The following is a 22,887-nucleotide window of genomic DNA, read 5'->3' as shown; positions in this document are numbered from 1 at the left end:
AAGGTGTCTTTGGATTACAATTGGTTTACTGTAAAAAAAAAAAAAAAAAATACAAAATAAAAATCAACAATACCCTCTGACTGTTTAAATTGAAGTTGCAACGTGGATGTCTTCTGAGTGGGATACTTTCGACGCCATCTGCTGGGCATGGGACCGGGCACCAAGACATCATAACACATCTGTTATTAACGTATCACGGTCGAGAACTTATATTTGCCTTATTAAAGCTGTGTTTTGATGTGTATTTTTTTTCTTGTAATTTCTGCATTTTTGATCTACGAATCACTGGGGTTAAGACATGATATAGATTGTGGGGCTCCTAAAATCAAACATCCTAACACGTAATAATAAAGGCAATGCATAACATAAGGCAAATATATTTCTATTTAAATGTAACAGCTATTCAAATGAAGGTCGATAAAGAGGTTTGCCATAAGCAAACATCCCAGCACAATTGCTTAGAGAGTTACAGATATTTAAACATTGTTTGACGGCTCTCGTTTACACAAATATAAAAATATTTAGCTTTGCTTCCTCTGAAAAGAAGTCACTGTGAACTAACCATGCTCATTCTTTATAAAAAATACACATCTACGCTGGAAGGTTCACTATCCATGTTTACTTAAGATATCATTAGCATATTGAAGGAGTTTTAAATAAAAAGATCGATTTCCCAATCCACTCTAGAGCCTTCGGAATTAATGGTGAATTCAAATTTCCCTACTGTCAAAAGATGTCACCGACAGGAATTACGTAGCAGGTGAGTGTTCTCTGGCACCTTTTTTGGATTTTCCGTGCAAGTAATTTAGAACACCCATAGATGAGGGTTACCACCTACTAGAAGCAATAATTGTTATAGTTTAAGCTTGGTGCTTGGTATACCCCACAGTGAAAGGCATTGCAAAAGTGAAAATTGTGCTTGTCTGGAGAAAAACTCATTGGTGTATTTTCATAAACCAGGGAGCTATTTTTCTCATATGTTTGCATATGGTCGGTCAATTAGTTTGCATTTTACAATGCATACTATTGAGCAAAATTATCCAGTGAAATTAAAACTTTCAAATGCATTGGTATACTTATTAGATCATTTAGCTCTTTCGAGTTCTTTGTTTAACAAATGAACCCAAAGTGTAAAATCTTGCCCATATACCGTTGGGAATTAAGAGTGACAACAAAAATTACAGTGAGGTTGCCAATGGTTTTTTCTCACTTACAAAATGTTGAGTTTTACCTCATCCATAACACGTGGGTCAAACACGTTTTTTAAAATCTTGACACACAGATATGTGATCATGAAATATTGTGGTCTGCTTAATTTCTAAATGAATGAGGTGTTTATTGCAAGTTTCACATCAGGTGTTAATTACACATTGAATAGATATTTTACATACAAAATATTGGGATTTTTCAGGTTTACCTAGGATTAAAAAATACACCTTGAGCATGTGTTCTGGATGAAACGTGTTATTGTACAAAAATAAACGTTATATTATTAGACACTAGAAGCACCTAAATCTCATGGTAGTGGCAATGGAAATGCAGCACATCTCAGATTTCTACCCAAAAAGTAGTAACTTATGTACATTCAAAGATATGGAAGACTACAATCCACGAACTTTTTCTGTGCACCCAACTCACACTCAGCTTGGATGAGAAGTGTGCATTAAATGTTGAAAAGCTCATCATTATATCTACAGTTAAAAGGGTGAATGTAGATGGGCTTGAAGTGTTTAGCTCTCATCATTTATTTCGAATTGCAGGTCAAAAATATGAAAAGGTGAATTGTTTTCATATTAACACTTAAAGCCTGGTATGACAGGATGAGACGGGAATAAGGCCTACTTGGTAACGGTGCAAAAAATGGTTTCATTTTGATTTGATAAATGCCATTTTTAAGCATTAAAATAGGATTGTTTTCATCCCTCTAAACGAAATATTGTAATGATCTGTCTTTTGTTGGACTGTTTCTTAAAGGACATATAAGGAATGACCTCAAGAATGAAAAGATATTCCGAAGAAGAAAACCCTATAAAACGTTTTTTTTAATGAATGTGTGTATTTATTTAGTCATTCATTCGTTTATATTTGGTACATGAATATGGAGGACTAAAATTATTGCAGAAAGGAAAATTATATCATAAGAAATTACATAGCATTTGAAAGGAAGGCTTCTTTGGTTAATGTGGGATGTAGGGGATGTGTATGCTATGTATTGTTTGTTGTAGAGCTCGCTTGATCTTGCTTGACCAAAATAAAGTGATATTAAGATTTGTTTTTTTAAGTTAAACTTTTTGAGTGAAACAGCTGTATGAATCAAGAAGAAAGTGATGCCTAGGTATCAAATAGAGAACTTCTCCCTTCTTCACGCTGTCACATAGGCGAACTCATTGTTAAAGAAATTGATCCTTATAACAAATTTGACTAATGGAATGCTTTTCACGTAGAAGAGAAAATCTCTATGTTGTCATCAAGTTTTGCTTCAAAACAATTAGGGGCGGATGTTTTGGAGCTACCCCACCACAACAAAGCAGAATAAATTCCTTTTCCAATCATCTACTTGCTGGGGACAAATGTTTGCCCTTATGTGTATGGCTCGACAGTCACCACCCCCTTTAATGCGCATTGACCTTCTCATTCTTAAAAGCCAGGAACATTCTTGTGCTTCCTAGTAGTACTTTTGGCCTGTTTCTTAAAGTCAATTTGATTGGATATTGGTCAAATTTCCTAACCCCCCCCCACACCATTGTTGCTTTCAGATTGAAGAGCCAATGAGCGTCCTGTACTGATGGCGACACTTTCCCCAGGCAGAGAATGGTAAATCTAGAGTCTAGCCTTAAATTCCACTGTGATGATGATTAACTTCCCAGAATTATTCACAGCCCTCCGCAGCCTTTGGGAATCCTGAGTGGGTAAATTAGAGGACAGGGAATGGGGAGAGACACTTATGGTCCCGCGGGATTTAGCCATTTCTTTTGGCTTCGTATGATTCAGGTGACTGTTTTGCACACTATAGGGCATATTTACAAGCCCCTATCACCAACACAATGTCACTTTTTCTGACATGTGGTGACGATAGGGGCTTTGCCTTATTTACAAGGCAGCATAAAACCACTTAACGTGGTTTAACACTGCCTTGTAAATAAGGCACCCTTTCACACTGTATTTTGTGTGAAAGGGGAGGGTAATGTGTGTTGTGGTGGGCGTTCCACCGCAACAGTCATTGATTTTGACACTGCCCGTTATTTACAAGGGTGGCATAAAAATGGAGCAGTGCCAAAATTAGACAGAGAAAAACTTGGTCTTACCCTGGCTCAACAAGGAGAAATGTTTAATTTCTCCTCATTGTTGCTGTTTCCATTTGTGCTGTGCTGTACAGCACACATAGAAACAACAAAAGGCCATTGATTGTTAATGTGCAGGAAGGTGTCCCTTCCTGCACCTAAACAATCATTTTAGAAAATGACGTTTCGCAACTTCAATGTGTGCTGCATTAAGCAGCACACATAGAAGTTACAAAGCCCCATGTAAAGATTGTTTATGTGCAGGAAAGGAAACCTTCCTGCACATAAACAGTCTTCCCCTGCACTATGGTGCAAGGGTGTCTGTTTTGGAAGTAGGCAGCTAAATTAGCGCCAGTGAATGGGGAAATGCAGGGCAGCACCGTATCCTTGTAAATACAGTGCAGCCCTGTGTTTCAGAAGTGGCGGAGTGCAGCGTTAAGCCAAGGAGGCTAACGCCATGCTCAGCCACTTCCTCGTACATAAGCCCCTACATACCTTACACAGATGTGGCTATGGAAGGTGGGTAAGCTAGCAACACTTGCTTGCTAAAGATGCAGAGCTGACAATGCAGACTAATACTCTTGTAATATGGTTTTGCCCTATCAAACACGAATACTGTTCCAAACTCTGGAGTGTTTTGTTCGAAGTGCTAGGCAGGCCGCGTGACTGCTCATCTCAGATCGTTATCCTGGGGTTACTAGAAGAGGTGAGAGGAGGACTGAAAGATATCTAATGGGTCTGTGTACTCTACTGGGGAATGTGATATAGCCCTGCACCAGTAGAGGCTCATGGTGGGAGTGCAACCGGGCAGTGACGTGGGGCGGTGGGAGGGGCAGGCTAGAGGGTAGTTTACATCGGAATATGGATGAATGCAGGTAAGTTGACAATTAAATAAATAAAATGAATTTTGTTGCACACACTGCATCACATTTGGCTATGCAGTGAGTGCAACGGAATTCGTTTTATTGATTTAATTGTCAACTCACCTGCATTCATCCATATTCTGGTGTTTACTACCCCCTACCCTGTCCCTCCCCCGCCCCACATCACCACCCGGTAGCACTCCCACCAGGAGCCACTACTGCCCTACACTGAGCCTCAGCAACTGCTCCAGATTAACAGGTTAGGCAGCATGCTAGGGAATGGTGTTAAAAAATGGAAGAGCCGGTGTATGCTGCCTGCGGCTACCCACAGAAACATCATAAGATATGGGGTATTTGGTAGGAATATTTTTGGTTCTTGGGAACGTAATGTGTATCCGTATATTGTCCAATAACCGTAGGAATATACGTTATAGAATTTTGTTTTTTTTAATACACTGTGAGCATTGTGGATTTCATGTGATATTGTGGTCTAGTTTTCAGCAGAATGATTTACCTACCCCTACCTTTTCACTTTCAGCAGCAATACCTCATACCTCATACTTAACACTTGTTTAGTATGCATTGAAAACTGTACACTTTGCATACTATGCATAGCATTCAGGGTACAAACGTCAAGCAAAACAAAACATAAAATGAATTGTCCATGGGACTCATTCAATCAAAAGTAGAAGAAAAAAACTATATTTACAAAGACAATACAACAGAAGAAACGTCTAGACTCTCCTCTCTGACACACAGTTGCCATTTCTTTAAGAAGTGATTTTCAGAAGTAACATCATTTAATTTGCCAATCTCTAAGAAGATGATGTTCAAGGTAACATAGCGTCACCTTTCAACAGTAAAGCCATTAAATAGCAAAATGGGAAGTTATGAAATACAATATTACCATTTAGGAGAACATTTATAGAGGTCTCATTAATACCATTGTTCATGTATTGAGGATATCACATGTGAGGTTATCAGTAGTGGCAGGGTTGATGTAATTGGCAACAAAACATATGATCTCATTCTTGATGTTATCATTATGCTTATAAAGCTACAAAAGTGTCATCAACACTGCAATTCTTTGGGGATTTAAGTAACATAAAAACCTTAATCTACCTTATTTCACCTACTTTGTGAAGTTTCAGACTGAAAACTTCATTACAGACGCACCACCGTTGTCTTAGTTGGCTTTTTTTTCTATAAACTATTTTGGGAAATGTTGATCTTAGATCAGTCCTCAACATAACATAAAAAATACATCAACTTGCTTAATACAATGTAAGTGTTCGCTTTTCATGAATATTTTGCAGATAAAGGGCTGTGGTCAGAATGCAGAGTGTACATTGACAGAAGGTAGTGTCTTGCCACCATGCATCTGCAACCTACATAATCACATATGGTACACATTACTTGCCATTGAGCTTAATGGGTGCGAAGTTTCATATTTAAGTGATCCAAACACGGTCACCTATGGATCCCATTTCACTATAATGATTTGTTTGTGAAATGATTGTTAAATCAACTGAGGGAAGTGTGTATCCCAGTCATAGAAATGTATCAACAAATCAAATGTAAAATTATACATGAGAAGGAGCAAAGTGAATAACTATCTTACCTTTGAAATACCGTGTACCAAATTGCAATTGTAGCAACTGCATCACATTTTCAATAATATTTTGAAATTTGTGTCTGTTTCAGGGGTCGAAGTGGGTGGGATATGAGTGGCAACGAAGTGCCCATACTTTTTACATTTTAAAAACTGTTCCCCTACTTTTTCTGAAAAGACAACCGTCCGGGGATGGTTAATTACGACAGTTGAAATGTTTTAGTACAAGTGTAAGGCAGGGAGTCTCCTGTGTTGGGAAACCGAGGGAGGGGCAGATAGCTAAACAAGGCTTCTTGCCAGGGTGCCTGCTAGCCTGTAAGAAATGCAAATGTGCAAAACTGGTCATTCCGCAGATGTAAAGGGTGCATGTTGGAATCAAGTGAAGATTCCTTAAAACTCCTATTTATTATTTTTGAGTGGTATTGCAAGGGAGTTACCAGCTGAGCGATGTAAAGTGTGCTTTTAAGAGAACTTTCAGGAAATTGCCCTACATACAATTTGGCTATCGCAAAAATCTATATTTTGGAAGCACTTTTTATCATAAAATATGTTGCATATTTAGTAGCAGCGTATATTATAATGTGTGCAATGCAAGTTTAAAATAATAACTTAAATTTTCACAGTGCTTTCCGGCACAGATTGACCTTGTAGTACAGAAAATACACAAGTCACTATTTTCCATTGCACCAAGCAGGTTTCAATTATGTTGCTCTCTGGTTACATGCAGCCCTCTACAGTGCATTAAGTGACAGAGGTTTCATAATGTATCATAGTCTATTTCACACTCATTAACTCAACGTGCATTTATTTCATGTAAGCTCCGTGTTACTTTATATGTAGTTATCTGAAGGTGAGTGACCTAAATAAGTTACAAAATATTTTGTTTTTTGCCATGACTTTGACCTTGACACCATTCTCACACAGCCCTGACCTCATTGCACATGGCACCAGAGTCCCCATACTTGTTTTAATACACTTCGACAGCTGATCTATTTTGAATTATAATGACACAAAGTGAGAAAAAATTACTTGAAACCGTCTTTGTAATTATAAGGTCCATCTGTTTCTTTATTGTTTAGTTAGGACGTAATCATCTGAAAATATATATATTTTTTAATTCGCTATTTATTATTAATAAATAACTGAGTGCTATAAGATTCATGTTTAAAAGTGAAGTTGCAAAAATCGGCATTATAATACCAAGCAATTCTAATTATCTTAACCAAACACAAGGCTCAGCTTCCTTTGACTCGTTTTCAATAGTTACAAGGTTGGGTTTATTTTCTAAAAAAAAAAAAAAAGTGGCCCTTCAGTCAGTGGCAACTGTGTACCTTTCCAGTGCTACTGAGGTGGCTAAAAATAAGACCAATTATGCACAAATCTGTATAAAATTGATGTGAGTACCAAATATTCTAATTTCAGTTTTGTGTTGCTTGATTTGAATTATTATTATTACTAATGCTATTGTAAGTATTATTGTTGGTACGATTATTGTTATTATTATTAATAATATTGGTATTACTACTAATGATATTATTATTGGTATTATTATTATTAATATTATTGTTGTTGTTCATATATTACTACTATATATTCGCAATAACAGTAGCATACTCTGTTTGGATTGTCAGTTGCCAAATGGATGATGAGTGAACCTATTTAACCTTCAAGGACTTTTACGGTCATTTGCTTTTAAACTATTTGCATGTTGAATACATCTATTGCATCTCAACTGTTCTAATTTGAATTGAATGGGGCCTGTCACCTTGAGCTATCAATAAATTAAAATGTCCAGATTATAGGAAACACAAATTCGAGATCTGGCAAACTCGTTGTACGCTGGCTCAATGAACGGTGCCAGAGGATAGCCCTCAGTTACCAAATAAAAAAATGTTATTGGTTTGTCTTTGATTGACTCACGTGTCAATCATTGTTCCTTTGGGCCAAATATATGAATTAAGAATCCGCAAGACATGGATTGCGGTTTACAGTTCTCTCCATGGTTCAGATCAGCAAAAGAAGCACATTGTTGACAGTGCAATAATAAGATACATTTTCAATAACACAAAATAGCCCACAGACTCGGAGTCTCAAATCTTTTTTTTTTTCAATGTCTACAATGCCTCAACAAATGACTAATCTACATGCTTCGCCTGACCCATGAAAATTGCATACAACTTAATATGCCATTAAAATTAAAATTTTAAAAATAGAAAACGGAGTCATAGTCATACCGTCCCGCCACCTCCTCGTGTACACTCAGTTTTTTCTCTCGCCTTAAATATGCAACAGCTGCGCCAGTCTTAAAAAATAACAGCACACACAGGAGAGATATCACGTTTCGATTCACCTGCTTTAGGTGAAGGCAACTCGGTGCTGGACGAGGCATGGTAATCATCGCCTTGAGTTGGATAAGGGCTGCTTCAGAGAACATGCTAGAAAGCATCAGCACTACCTTGCTCACATGGTCAGGCCTGCCTTGTACTCAGAAACTGATACCTGAAAGGAATGCATTTCATCCCACTTATTTCAAGTAGATATTCTATTTCTGATTATTAAACTACCGCACGCCTCGTAGCATCCCAAAAAGTCCAAATGATAAAGGTTGGGCCCTGCTGTGCACCTATAGATCAAACGTGTGAATCCGAAGCACTGCTACTATGATTCTCTGTAGAAGTCGTTGTTTTCTAGAATGTTCTCAGCTTATCTGCAGCACACGCCCCCCTCAGCTCGGGGAAAACATCAAAAGTGGGCAAGGAGTCCGCTGAGGTCTCCTGCCTCAGCTGGCACCGGTACAGTTTGTGTCGAGAGGAGAAGAAAGGCTTCACTGGAGAAACCACACTTCACCTACGTCGAGTTACACGCTCTGGGAGCGTTTGTAGTGAATGAGAAAATGCAGCACTGAAGGAAGTGCCGCAGTGTCTGTGGCTTCAACACTACGCTAAGGGCAGGGCACCAATATTTAACATGGCCTCCACTAACGAAATGTAAATGTTGTTTCTACTGTTCATACTCTCCCTTCACGTCAACTGGTCTTTTTTAACGATACTCCTTTTAATATAGCGCCAGTCGTTTGATGCAATCGATACTGACTTCGAGGCACTGAGTACCTGAATTACTAAATCCAACTGAGAACTCTTTAAAGGGTTGTGTTACCAATCTGGGTACCAAAATTTAGGAATTCGACTTATTTACCATTATTTCTTTAGAAATATACATTTAAGTTATTTGAACGTTTATATGTTCCATACAGTACACCAGTATCAAGATGCTCACCCATCTCTGACCCAATTCCCTGTCCATCCATCCACCATCTATCAATCCATCCGCCCATTCATCAGCCATCCAGCCATCCAGCCATCCATTGCATCGTCCATCAATTCAGCCATCAACCAAACGCAATCCAGTCATCCTAATCAAACCATTCATCCATCCATTGCATCATCCATCAAGTCAACCATCAACCAAACGCAATCCAGTCATCCTAATCAAACCATTCATCCATCCATTGCATCATCCATCAAGTCAACCATCAACCAAACGCAATTAAGTCATCCTAATCAAACCATTCATCCATCCATTGCATCATCCATCAAGTCAACCATTACCAAACGCAATCCAGTCATCCTAATCAAACCATTCATCCATCCATTGCATCATCCATCAAGTCAACCATCAACCAAACGCAATAAATCAATCCTAACCAAACCATCCACCCAGCCAATTATCCATCCACCAATGAATGTATCCTTACGCCTTTCAATTAAACCTCTCATCCACCAATCTTTCCAACTGCCTGTCCACCCAGCCAAGATATCTGTTTTGTCTATCAGCCTGCCTGCCCCTCCATGTAGACAGCTAGCTAAATACAGACCAGCCTACCTGCTTGTCGGAATGCATGTATGACTACCGGTTTCTATGCCTAGCAATAGTCTGATTTTGTCTACACGCACTTAATATTGGTAAGTGGATACATAGAAAATGCAGGCTATGGTAGAGAGGAAAAGCTATGTGTGGGAGTGAGACAGAGCATATGCGTGTGCGGAGTGGGTGTATCTAAGTCAGAGGCAGAGACAGACGTCAACAGACAACTGTTGAGAGTAAAACAGACAGGGAACGAGACAGTTATTGGCAGTGAAAAGGGGAAGGAAGGAATACAGAGAAAAGAGCAGAACATAGTGAACACAGATTGAAAAAGCATGGATGGATGGGCGACTGAAAAAAAATTGAGGCAATTAGAAACAGACAGACTGATAGATGACGCAGAGAGAAGAACGCAGTCTAGATCATGTTGTGATGCAGCGATAGAGGATCGCATGCTTGCAGTGTGGTTACATGTACGACATAATCTGTAATGTAAAGAGTTGAATGTAAAGTGGCTTGCCGCAGTATGCATTTTTCGAAGCCATTTCGAGTTTTCTTCCCTTTTCTGTGCTACTACAGCAGATATTGCCGAAGGCTTATAGTTAACCAACGTGCCTATGTGCAGATCTGTGAGTTGGAGAATATATTATACAGCGCACGCTGTCCACTTTCTCCTATTGTGTGCCATCCTCCGATTTTACGCAACAGTGGCGCCACTCACGGCCCCTGTCAGGAGAACAGTTCAATAATCGTCCACAATTGAACGTTAGTGATCGTATATGCAAAGTCAGTGTAGGGTGATCAATTTTGCACGGATGAATTGGCGCACAAATGGGACTCCGCGGGCGGAACATTCAGAATGGCAACTAAATGCAAAGCTCATTGAAAGAAAAAAAAAATACCCAAAGGCAGAAACATGTCTGAGGAGAGGTTTGTGTGCGGTGTTTTCCTAAAGCAGCACAAACTGAAAAAAAAAATGTATGTTCTGTGCACCCCCTCCCCTTGCCCTGCTTACTCGTCCAGAACACATCCACGCAAGTGGCACCTCTTTAAGACGCAACCATGTGACGTAGAAACGTCGCGAGTTACCACAACTCCATTTAGAAAAGCAATATGCGCTTGCACCTGCCTGTATAACAGAGGGAAACAAAACAGTCATGAATGAGTATAGTGACGCCTCGCCCCTGGTTTCAGGTGCCACTGCACCTGCTGCACCCTTTACAGCCACTCCCCCGGGCAGACCAACTCGGAAGGAACAGCCCATCCCGCAGGAACTTTCCAATTTGCTTTAGGGCTTGGGTGAATCGCTTGTAACACGTCAGCTCCTCGGGGAAACAGCGTGGGAACACTTTGCTTTCAGAGCCTCGAGAAATGCTCACAGCACGGCATTGTCTCAACAAGGCACATTCTGGCGTCACAACTAATAGCGATAATGGCGCGCGGGGCTTTGAATACTTCAGACCAAACATCGAGAGGGCGTGCGCGCGTGCAGTGCGTGCATATGCGTGTGGCAGTGACACTGCTGACTGTGTCAAGGCTCTCGTGCCGGTCATGTGTATCGGTCTCGGTTTGCTGACCGGAGGAATCCGAAGGCAGCGTAATGATCGCGATCTATTGCCGCGCGCATTCAATCAAAGCTGAGCAAACAGCGCTACTGTGGCTGCAGCGCGCGCCGGTGGGAAGAGGGGATTTATTAATAAGGGAATCTCTGCCGCATTGGAAAGGGAAACATTCTGCATAATGCCTGGCCGCGGGGAGGGGGAGGGAGGTGAGGGGGGGGGGGGGGGTCTTGTGGGAGGAGGGGCTCAGCCGCAATTCCAATACCCACCCCCTCCCCAATCCTTCCACAGAAGGACCCCGAGCCCACGCCGAGGAAGGAAGCTCCAACGATCAGCCCAGCAAATTGAAAACATTTTCACTTTAATACTGAAAAATATGCCATTATAAAATTCTCCAATATAATTAGCGAGTTCCACTGCGAGTGACTCAGTTCTCCTTTCCCCAGTTAGACTATGGTTTACAACAGCACAGAATATCTGCCATTTACTTTGCAGCCTAAGCACTAGAGAGTGACATTAATTGGTCATGCTCAACTGCCTCGGTTTCTCTCCCTTCTTTCTTCTTTTTTTTCCAATGTGTACAGTTACCATACTATATATAAAAAAGAAAAAAGAGAAAAAAAAGAAAATAAAGGGGGCTGATTTTACATTCAGATGAAAAAGGCATTTTGGATCTATTTAGAAAAAAATAAACACCCTCACACTGCAAAAGCATTTCTGCCTCTTTTTTTTGGAATTCATAGTGAAATAAAAGGGAAAGGAAACGATGAATATTCATGCAAACGTCTTAAATAAACCCATACACATGTTCCTTTGTTCACAGTTTAAAGTAAGGTCCGGACTGCGCCCCCACCACGAGAGAATGCAGAAATGGCACTTAAATGTCGGTAGAGCACGGAGGGGACCTGGGGTGGTGGGTGGGTGGAGGATGGCGGTGAGTGGTCGGACGCAGTCCCCGGGTGCTTGCTGAGGGTCCCTGGGGGTGGAGGGGACGTTGGACTTTCCATGCGAGCCATGCAGCACTTTGAATCTTTCAGTCAGGTATTTACATTACATTCATGCGTTCGTGCAGCTTGCCCCTCCTGTGCTGTCACGACAGAGGCCAGCCACTGTACACAAGGGGGCCCCCCTGCTCCCAGACCTCGCGCCATGTCACCGAGAGGAGACTGTCTCGGCAGTCTAGTCCCTTTTCCAGAACTCTCTACTCACTCTCGCGGAGCAAGTGCCGTCGGGGCACGAACGGCTGACCAGGACAGCTCGGTGCCCACTGTACGCCGGCACCGTGCCAGCCTGGCACCTTTTCTTCACACCAGCGGACATTTTCTAGAAGTTAGAATTCTCGTCAACGGGCCTCTTGCCTATAGCGCAAAGTACAACCCGTGGTCTGTGTCTGTCGGTGTGTGTGTGCCTGCGTCTGTGTTGTGTGTTTTTGTGTGGTTCTCGTCTCATCCACCCAGTGCGTTGTTCAATGGACTAGCCAGAGTGCCCCCACCCTGCGGTCTAGTCTGACAGGGAGTGGGAGCCGCAGTCGTACACCCGGTGGCTCCCGTCCGAGTTGAAGGGCCCGTTGTGCCAGTATGAAGAGTCGCACACTGTCTGCAGGGAGTTGATCTCCGACGCGGAGGAGTTGGCCTCGCGCCGCTTGGTTCGCTTCCGGTTGCGTAGGATGAACACCAGCATCCCCACCACGGTGAAGGCAGAGGTGACAAAGACCAGCAGCAGTCCGGGCACCAGCACCGAGATGGACACCCTGCTGGTCTCCAGGTAGGAGTTGGAGTGGGTGCCCGCCTCGGCCGCCCCCGTGCTGTTCTTTTGGGGGCTGAGGGTGGGCGACACCTTGGCATACAGCAGGGGGCACATCATGTCATTGGAGAGGAAGCGGAAGTCCTTCCCCCAGAACTCCTCGGGGAAGTAACACTTGAGGTCGCTGACGATGACCTCGGGCCCCAGGCGCTCTGCCCACTGCTTGAAAGGCACATTGTTGCAGGAGCAGTCCCACTGGTTGCCATGGAGGTCGATCTGGATGATGGAGGTCAGCTGGTCCAGCACCCCGGCCACCGGCAGATACATGAAGTAGTTATTATGCAGGCTGAGCTTGGACAGGGAGATGCCAGCGAACACATCCACGGGCAAGGCTTTCAGCAGGTTGTTGTTGAGGATCAGGATCCGCAGGTTGGGCACAGGGTTGAAGGTGTTGGGCAGGATGAGCTGGATGAAATTAAACTCCAGGTTCAGGTACTCCAGGCTCTGCAGGCCGCTGAATTTCTCGGGCATGAGGGTGTCCAGGCAGTTCTTGTCCATGTACAGCCATCTTAGGTCGGTCAGGTTCTGGAACGTGTTGTTCTCCACTATGCCGATGTTGTTGTTGCCCAGGTCGAGCAGGCTCAGGTTTCGGTAGTCCAGGAAGTGGGCCCTGCGGATGGTGTGGATTTTGTTCTCTCTTAAAAAGAGCTCCTGCACATTTAATGCCTTGGGCTCGAGGTCGGACAGGCTCTTGACGTTCCTGCTGCTGCAGTCCACCTTCAAGCCCGAGCCCACGTTCTGCTGACCACAGCTGCACACCAGGGGGCAGGGGATGTGGTGCAGGAGCCTGTTCTTGGCATTGTGCCTGACCACGGCAGGGGTGGGCCTGGTCTTGATCTGCCAGTTGCCTGGCACCTTGGTCCCACCAGCAGGCCCTGACCCTGGGGTGGCAGCCTCTTGCTGACCACTGACTTTGATGGAGGTGGGGACCGGGCCGGGGTCACACGTCTCCTCCTGGGCAGGAGGGGCAGCGAGGCTGGAGTCCACCCCGTTCTTCAGGGGGCACAGGTCGCGCTCCTTGGTCTCGTTCAGGTCCTTGCCCTGCAGCCGGGTGGGCGCCTCGCAGACGACCCGGCCGATCAGGGCATTCTTCGGAATGTTCTCGAGCCATTCCTTCAGCGAGAAGAGGTCGCAGCTGCAGTCCCAGGGGTTGTCCTCCAGCAGGATCTCGGCGATGCCGGGTATCTGCTCCAGGACCCCCTCGTAGGGCAGCGTCTTCAGGCGGTTGCCCCTCAAATCCAGGTGGGTGATGGGCACGTACTGAAAGATGTTGTTGGGCAGGGTGCTGATCAGATTGTCGTTCAGAATCAGCACCTCCAGTTTGTTCAGGTCTCTGAAGGCGCCTGGGTCGATGTCCCTCAGGAGGTTGAAGTCGGCCTGCAGGTACTCCAGGTCGTCGAGCCCCAGGAAGGTGTGCCGCTTGAAGGACTTGATTTTATTGTTGTTGATGTGTAAGCGCTTCACCAGCTGCAGCCCCAGGAAGGCCCCGGGCACGATCTCGTGCAGGCCGTTGTTTTCCATGTGCAGGCTGACCGCATTGTAAAAGTTCGCGAACTCGTTGGGGAAGAGCCGGGTGAGCGAGTTGCCGTGCAGTAAGAGGTGGTAGAACTGCGACGTGGGGGCGGTGAAATGCTGCAGGTTGCTGAAGCCCTTCTTTTCGCAGTCGACGTGCAGGTCGCCCTCGATCTCGTTGCAGGCGCAGATCTTCTCTTTGCAAACATCCCTTGTCACATTTCCGGCGGCAAAACACAGAGACGTCTCCAGCAGCAGAATCCAAAGCAGCATTTTTAAAAAGAGCACTGCATCCCCGATCTCATGACAAAGTCTGGCGAATCCTCGCAGATGTCACCCCGGGGGGGAAATCAAAATGAGACACAAATTCAACGCGCCAAAGAGCGATCGTCCCGGTGGGGTGAAAAAATGTACATTTATTTTTCTCCAGTTCCTTCTTCTGTATTGCTCGCCACTCACTGCAACGAGCCCAGACACCAGTCAATAATTATATCCACCAACTCTCCGGTCACGTAGTGCAAGGCACGCAGAAAAAAAGTACAAGGTAAAAAAGCATACGCCACTTGAATTATCAAAAACAAAAAAGCAATCTAACGGTACTTCTGGCAGGCTTCAGCAATCCAAGCAGTTCCGGAGGCGACTTGAGCCTTGTATTTCGAAAAAACGGCATGCTACAGGGAGCCATGCGGATTGAAAAATGGGGTGGGGGCTTGGTCTGCAAGATCTGCCCAAAACACCCTGGCACTGACCTTGCCTGGTGTGTCTTTTGACTCCCCCTGGGGTGCTAAATCCACAGCAAGAGGTAGGTGGGCAGGCGTACCTGGCGCCGGCCCGTGCCGCCCGGTAACCCAAGGCTGTTCTGGGCGCTGTCCGCCAGCCCGCGGTGCTGAAGTCAGGGACCCGGCGTTGCAGTCGTGGAGCCAGTGGTGCTGAGCGCTGCCAGCCACCGCCGAGGCCCCTCGCCGTCCATGTCTCCCGTTTTACCGGGCACCGTGCTCCTTGCTTCCCGCGTCCTCCTCCGGCTGCCTCTGCTCTGCCAGCACAGAGCCTGTGTGTGTGCGCGCTGAAGACAGAGGCGGCGAGAGTGCGGGAGAGGGAGGGAGGGCGGGGGAGAGAGAGGAACTGAGGAAGAGAGAGTTGCTAAGAGGCTCTGCTCGTTCCAGCCTGGTGCACTCTGAAAGATCTGACACCCTCTGCTGAGCTGCAGTGGCAAAAATCCGCCTGCTGAAGGAATGCTGAAAAAAAAAACGAGCACAGGGCAAGCGTTAAAAACGTTGGCATTAAAAACTGTCGCTCTATTCAAGCACTTACCCTAACTGTTTTTTCCCTCTTTTTTTTCTCAAACACATGGGATTGTTTTTTATACTATACCTATTCCCGAGCTAATTAATATCGCACTTTGATGCCAGTTTCCTAAAGGTTTGAAAGCAAAGAGTTCCGCTTGTCCGATCGGACGTGGTTGATTGAGGTGTTTTATTAAAAAAAATATATTTTTCTCCCTCCCCCGCAGTGAGCAAGCCCGTCATGCAGTTTTGCGCCTTTGTGCTGCTCGGCTCTCCATCCCCGGGATGTGGACACCTTGCACCAGCTTAGTCTGTGTATGATTGATGCTATCCGCTTGCGGTGGGGGGCTGAGACTGCGTACAAGGAGGATGTGCGGGCACCCTGCTTTATGCTTCCATCAGTTTGGACTTTTAAGGGGTGAATGTGTGGACGACAACGCCGGGAGGCAGAATTCGCCGTCGATAATAACACATATTTTGTAAACATTTTTTAATGCGGGAACACATATAACGGGACGGCTAGCTTCGATATTTAGTCAGCCAGAAAAAAAAGTAATAGTAACCGCCGGTAGGTGGCGCATGCCCTCGCAAGTGTCCCACAGCCTGGCGTTTGCCTTCCATCTTCACATTCTGACACTGCGGTTACCCCCATCAGGGAAGGTTCATCAGCTGGGGGACGGAGGGGGTGTTCTGCTGGCGAAGAAGAGAGGACGAGCGGGGGTGGTGCAGGGACGGTGTGGGTGGGGGCGGGGAAGAGCTGGTTCCTTGTCTATTTATAGAAAAAAAGTCAGCATAAAGCATGTGGCAGCGGGGCTCCTGCGGTCTCCGTTGAATGCTAATTCAGACTGGGCTCCCTGCGTCTGCAGCTTTTAGCGCCGAGGAGCCGTCTGACCGCTCTCATCTGATGCCGTCCAATTCATTTAATTAGACCGGGCGCGTCTCCGCAGCTGGGGCCATTTTTTGCGATCTGCTTTGGTGACTAATGAGTCACTTAGGTGTCTGCAGTCTCGGGAAACAAGGGCGGCGGAGGACGGATTCCTCACTGACAAAATGCCAGATAAGCCAATGTCTGACAGGTAAATAAGAGCGTGAGAGATGCAGGCATATGCTCCGGGGTCTCAGAAGAATAGACGCAGCGAACGCAGAACTGAGGGACAGCGCCTCTCCCTCTCTCTCTTTCTTTCTCCCTCTGTCTCAGTAAAGTCATCCGCTTTCCCTGCCCCGGTCCCCATTTCCCTTTTCCTCTCCCCCTGTTTCTACCCGACTCTCTTGCCCTGTCTCTCACGCCGTCGCCTTCTTTCCTCTCTCGCCATACCCACTTCTCTCGCTCTCTCGCTCTTTCTCTCTCTACCCACACCCCCTCTCTCTATCTCTCTCTCGCCCCACATCGCTCAGCACCACACACAGGGCAATACAATATTTGAGCATCCAGGTAATTAGAAAAGGGATCTTTTATTTAAAACGAATGAAATAAGATTTTCTGATACGTTCAGAAGGGACGCGTTATGCTCCAATTATACATACACCCGTGAATAAATGGATACATGAATCGGTGGGTTGTTGAATAGACTGGTAGAGGAATGTATGGATGAATAAAATAATGAAGGCTAGACTAGGTGGAATGATTTATGGGTGTGTAGTTGGATTGAACAGAGAAGGACAGAAAAAGAAAGAAAGAAAGAAAGAAAAGAAAGAAAGAAAGAAAGAAAGAAAGAAAGAAAGAAAGAAAGAAAGAAAGAAAGAAGAAAGAAAGAAAGAAAGAAAGAAGAAAGAAATTAAGAAAGAAAGAAAGAAAGAAAGAAAGAAAGAAAGAAAGAAAGAAAGAAAGAGAGAGAGAGAGAGTTGCTGCCCTTCCATCTACTTACTTGGGGTTTCCAACCAAACGAAATATAACTGGTTAAAGAAGCACAGGATGGTTGTGGATTAGAAAGTGATTACAATTACAGACTCTGTAAACATTTTAATGATAAAAGTAGCAAAACATAGTTTATCAGTTTTATTGGTCGGTTTTCGAAAAAGGAAGGACATTTTCTCACCCCTAGATCCCTCTAGTCCTCGTCCCATCCATCACTTGTAGAGATAACCATCTCCCTGACAGAAAAAAAGAACAGGGGAAAGCTGGGACCCAAACCCCACCCACTCCAACTGGTAGTACATGATCAGTACTTACCTAGCATTCTGCTTGTTTTTTTTTCTGTCTGTTAACAGAGTTGGGATGAGGTTCTGGGTGGTGCTCGTGCTGGAGGGAGTGGCGGTCTTTATTGCCTCAGACCGGCTGCCAGGCTGTGTGGTCGTGAGTCTTTTGCTGGTGTGTCTCCCTTCCTCCTGGGCTTGCCGGGAGGCATTATTGTTGCCGGCCAGCTGGCTCTCCCAGTCATTTCCGGGTTGCAGGCTGCGTCCTCCTGCTGGCTAGGACACGCTGTGTAGTTTGCTTGATGGCACAGGGGCCGTGCTGGTTGTGCCCATGGCCTGCCTGGTTTCTGGTGGCGTGGAAATGCCTCTCCTCCCTGGCCTGTCTTCCTGATGGCTGGGCCGGTTGAAAGACACGCTGTGGAACCTGCTTGGTAGTTTGAGGGCTGAGCTGGTGATGCCCCTTGACCTGCCTGGAGTCCTGGGAGCTGGTGTCTTCTACCTAGGCATTCTGGCTTTTGGTGCACGCCTGGGCTGGCTGATGTGACAATGGTGAACTGTGGTCTGGTTTCTGCTGGCCCCTGGGGTGAGTACTGTGTAGGGGTCCTGTTTGTGACGCTGTTTGCTGCTGTGGGGCCGTGTTTTGGGGGGGGGCGGTGTTCCTTGGTGCTCCTGCCAGCATGGTTGCCCGGGGTGGTCTGTCTTCTGCCTTGGCACTATGACACGGCTTCCTGATGGCTGTGCCTGTTGGTACACGTGTCAGGGTTTCTGCTTGGTTGTGCTGGTGGTGCCCCTGGCCTGATTGGTTGACTGGTGGGATGGTCAGCTTGGAGGGTGCCTGCCTGTGCTTCATCAAGTTGCTGGCCCGGGGGTTGTGGGCTGTTGCTTGCTCTCCTGGGCTGTTGTTTGTCCTTCCTGTATTGTGGACTGGCTTTAGATTAGCCGACGGTAGTTCCTGCTCCTGTCTCTGCTGGTGGGTCTGTGGTTCTCTAGGTTGGCTTCTTGGGGACCTGGGGGCCACGTTGTTTGTCTCCCCTGCCCTTGGGTTCTGGCATGGTGCTTATTTTCCAGGTTTTGGGCTTTGTATTGGCTGGTAATGGTCCCTGCTCCTGTCTCTGCAGGCGGGTCTGTAGTTCTTTAGGTTGGCTTCTTGGGGACCTGGGGGCCACTTTGTTTGTCTCCCCTTTCCTTGGGGTTCTGGTGTGGTGTTTGTTTTTGCTGCCACGGTTTTGGCCTGTGGCTCTGGGGCCCTTCTTTTTTTCCATCCCCAGTTGCTCTGGGGTTGGCATGGATCTTTGTCTTGGCCCTTCTGTGTCTGGTGTCAGGGCTTGCTTGGGATGGTTCCTGGGGTTGTCCTTTTGCCCTCCTGGCCAATTGGTTGGCTGGTTCTCCAGTCGGGGGTTCTCCTTCCTGGTTTGGGCGTCCTTGCGTGCTTTTTGTGCGTTTGGGGCGCTCTGTCTGTTCTGATCCTCGCGGTGCCTGTTACGCTAATAGTGTGGTTGTTTCAGCCTCTATTTCCCTTCTGCTGCTTGACCTTTGGGGTTTGGGGTCTCCTTGGTGTGCCTCCTCTCCAGCCTTGGTTTTGTTTGTTCTTGACTGGTCGCCTTCTTGGTGGTTTTATGGGCTGCCTTCTGGTCTGCGTTGTTTTGGGGGGTTGGGTCTGGAGGGCCCTGGTTGCCTTGCTTGTTCTTTTTCTGTGGTTGGCTGCCTATTTGGTGCCTGTGGTGGCTTCTCATTTCTTGGGTCCTGGTTCTTCCAGGCTTTGGTGCCCCTGGCTTTGCTGGGGTGTCTGGACTCTTTGGGTCTTCTTCAGAAGGCGCGCCAAAGGCAAGCCCGTCTACGCCCATCCGCGCCTGGACCGCGCCCAGCGCCAGGAACCCTGGATCTCGACGATGCCAACGCGCCTGACGTAGCTACTACGCCGCCTCCCTCCACGCACTCAACACCGGCCGGAACCCCGACTGCCACCTGGCCACCCCAAAACGCACCCACGGATCCTTTACCTACCTAGAGTGCAAATTCAATAAACAAGAAAAGAGTGTCCAATGGTATTAGACAACCACTTTCAGGAGCAAGTCAAATGGCTTCACTTAAGGCATTCAGGAAAGCCCTCACTCACCACCTAGTGATGACATGCTTCATCATCGGGCCCCACAAAAGAGGCAGAGTGTCTCTTTTGTGTGCTACGACGCCAGATGTTACTGCGGAGCGGGTTGGTGAGTTCAGGCAGTGTTGTGTAAAGAGAACTAGTGAATGATGGATGGTTAAAAGTAGTCCGTAGTGTATCAAAATTAACTTTATTCTGGAGATCACTAGGGACAGGATAATTAAAAATGATGTGTAGGAAATGCATCCACACTTAATTAAGTGGTAGTTTCCTAGTAATCAGTCGACATGTTTCAGCCACGAAACGGTATGAATTTACCTGGCATTCATCAGGACTTCAGCGTGGATGTATGACGTTACAACGCATACTTTTACTCCGCATACCATTACAACGCGGTATTCACAACGCATACCACTACAACGCATAGCGCTTTGGGGTGCTGGATAGTGGTAAGTATAATTTACTATTCTAACTCCAGTCCCCGTGGACCCTAGGGAAGGTGTTGGATAGTAAATTAAACTTACCTCTTATCCTAGAGCGCCCCCCAGCGCTATGCGTTGTAATGGTATGCGTTGTAATGCCTGCGTTGTAGTGGTAGTGCGTTGTAAAAAATGCGTTGTAACAGGTGAATACCCTTCAGCGTGTACTAAACCCTGGTGGAATGGACTCTCTAAGGCCCACCCTTACCTAGAGACGTGAAAGTGAAAATGTAACAAAAAAGGGTGTAAAAGTGCAAAAAATTAGGAGAAAATCTGTCTTCCTAATGACTCCTGGTTTAGGAGGATTCCGTCTTTTCGGTTTCTGCACTTATGTGGTGTTCAGGATTCACACCATGGGTCAGAGGAGGGGGGTGGGAATGTAATTGGCACACCGCCCTCGACGCTCGGCACCCGCTGTGTACCTGCATCTACCCTCGACTGAAGGTCCAGTTGACTTGCTCCTGATAGTGGTTGTCTACTACTATTTAACACTCTTTTCTTGTTTATTGATTAGTACCGGGGAATAAGAGTGTCACACTACTCTCCCTGCCTCTCTTTTTGTTTGGACGTAGAGTGCAAATTCACCTGCATCCGTCCCGGACCAGCTCCCATTAAGCCCACCACCAGCAAGAATCTCCTCAAGTGCATCCTGCTCAACACCTGCTCCATCCACAGGCACGCAGTCGAACTCTGGAACCTCCTAGACACAATAGCACCGGACGTCACCTTCCTCACGGAAACCTGGATGAACACCTCCTCGGCCCCCGACATCGCCATAGCCATCCCTGACGGCTACAAGATCACCCAGAAGGACCGCGCCAACCAAACCGGAGGAGGCATCACCATCGTACACAGAAACACCATCCGCATCACGACCAACTCGGATGACACCCTCACAGCTGCCGAACACCTGCACTTACAGATACACACCGACCCCAGGACCTCAGAGGCACCCTAATCTACAGACCCCCGGGACCACGCACTCAATTCAGCGAAGCCATCACAAACTTCTTAGGCCCGCACACCCTCACCTACCCAGACTACATCCTCCTAGGAGACCTCAACTTCCACCTGGAGAACAACAATGACAGCAAAACTGCCACCCTGCTGGACAACCTCACCAACCTCGGACTCAAACAACTAGTGATCACCCCCACCCACTACGCCGGACAAACGATTGACCCCGTCTTCTCCTCCAGCAAGCCATCTCCTTCAGCCACTCAACCGGACTCCACTGGACAGACCACAGCTGCGTCCACTTCTCCTTCAAGAAAACCACGACCCACCACCACCCACAACAGGCACCCCGCAGAAGCTGGAGCAAGATCACCACTGACCAACTCATCACCTGCCTCAGCCAGAACCCGCCCACCTCCACGACGAACCCCCAACAAAGCAGCCCACAACCTCGCACAATGGATCACCAACTGTGCCAACGAACTCGCACCACTGAAGAAACCACCCAGTAGACCCCACAGCAAGAAAGCCTCGTGGTTCACGGACGACCTCATCAACTCAAAGAAAACCTGCCGCTCCCTGGAGAAAACCTGGCGCCAGAACCAGACAACAGAGAACATGACAGCCCTCAAGAACGCCACCTGGAAGCACCACCAATTGATCCGCACCACCAAGAGAACTACTTACAAACAGCACCTGGACAACAAAACCCACAACAGCAAGGATCTCTTCAGCATCGTTAAAGAGCTCTCCAACCCCAGCGCCTGCAACAACGACATCACACCATCGTAAGACCTCTGCGACTCCCTCGCCTCGTTCTTTCACTGCAAGATCGCCGACATACACAACAGCTTCAAAGCACAGACCAACCACCCAACCACCGAACGAGCGAACCCAACCGCCACCCTCTGCACCTGGATCCAGGTCAACACCGAAGACACCACCCGCACCATGAGCACCATTCACTCCGGCTCCCCCACCGACCCATGCCCACACCACATCTTTAACAAAGCCGTCTCCATCATCGCACCCCAACTCCGCGTCGTCATCAAAAGGTCCCTCGCATCAGCCACCTTCCCAGAGAGCTGGAAGCACGCCAAACTCAGCGCCCTCCTGAAAAAAAACCACTGCGGACCCCACGTGTGAGAAGTTGGCCCGATATGCAACGTTCGCTATTCTAGCGACCGCTATGTATCGTTCCAACGACCCTTATGGTGTTTGGTTGTAAGTCAACCTATAGACCAGCTATCCTAGTAGCGTGGATACGAGCAGTCTAAGGCTAAAGACTCGAGAGGGCGCGTTAAGCCAGCTGTTTACCACACATGTACCCCTTGAACACCCAGTGAAAGGACACCACACAAGTGTTATGAAAATAAACAGTATATTTATTAAGAATCACAACAACCCTGTACTCTTTATGAGGACAGGGTACTAAGC

The 22,887-nt window shown here is 46.5% G+C and overlaps 1 protein-coding gene across 1 annotated transcript; it reads right to left on the bottom strand.

Annotated features, from left to right (window-relative positions):
• Positions 1 to 11,518: 11,518 nt before the first annotated feature.
• SLITRK1 (SLIT and NTRK like family member 1) lies at positions 11,519 to 15,585 on the bottom strand. Its single transcript, XM_086934810.1, has one exon. It carries the CDS (start codon positions 14,765 to 14,767, stop codon positions 12,680 to 12,682), a length of 2,088 nt encoding a protein of 695 aa, XP_086790936.1. The 5' UTR covers positions 14,768 to 15,585; the 3' UTR covers positions 11,519 to 12,679.
• Between the last annotated feature and the right edge of the window lie 7,302 nt (positions 15,586 to 22,887).

The sequence above is a fragment of the Lissotriton vulgaris genome, chromosome 8 (assembly GCF_964263255.1).
Source record: "Lissotriton vulgaris chromosome 8, aLisVul1.2, whole genome shotgun sequence".
Taxonomy (NCBI): domain Eukaryota; kingdom Metazoa; phylum Chordata; class Amphibia; order Caudata; family Salamandridae; genus Lissotriton; species Lissotriton vulgaris.
This window is presented reverse-complemented; position numbering and strand designations above follow the sequence as displayed.

Excerpts from the sequence above, each read along its gene's own strand:
- SLITRK1 (XM_086934810.1), bottom strand. The coding sequence starts at position 14,767 with ATGCTGCTTTGGATTCTGCTGCTGGAGACGTCTCTGTGTTTTGCCGCC.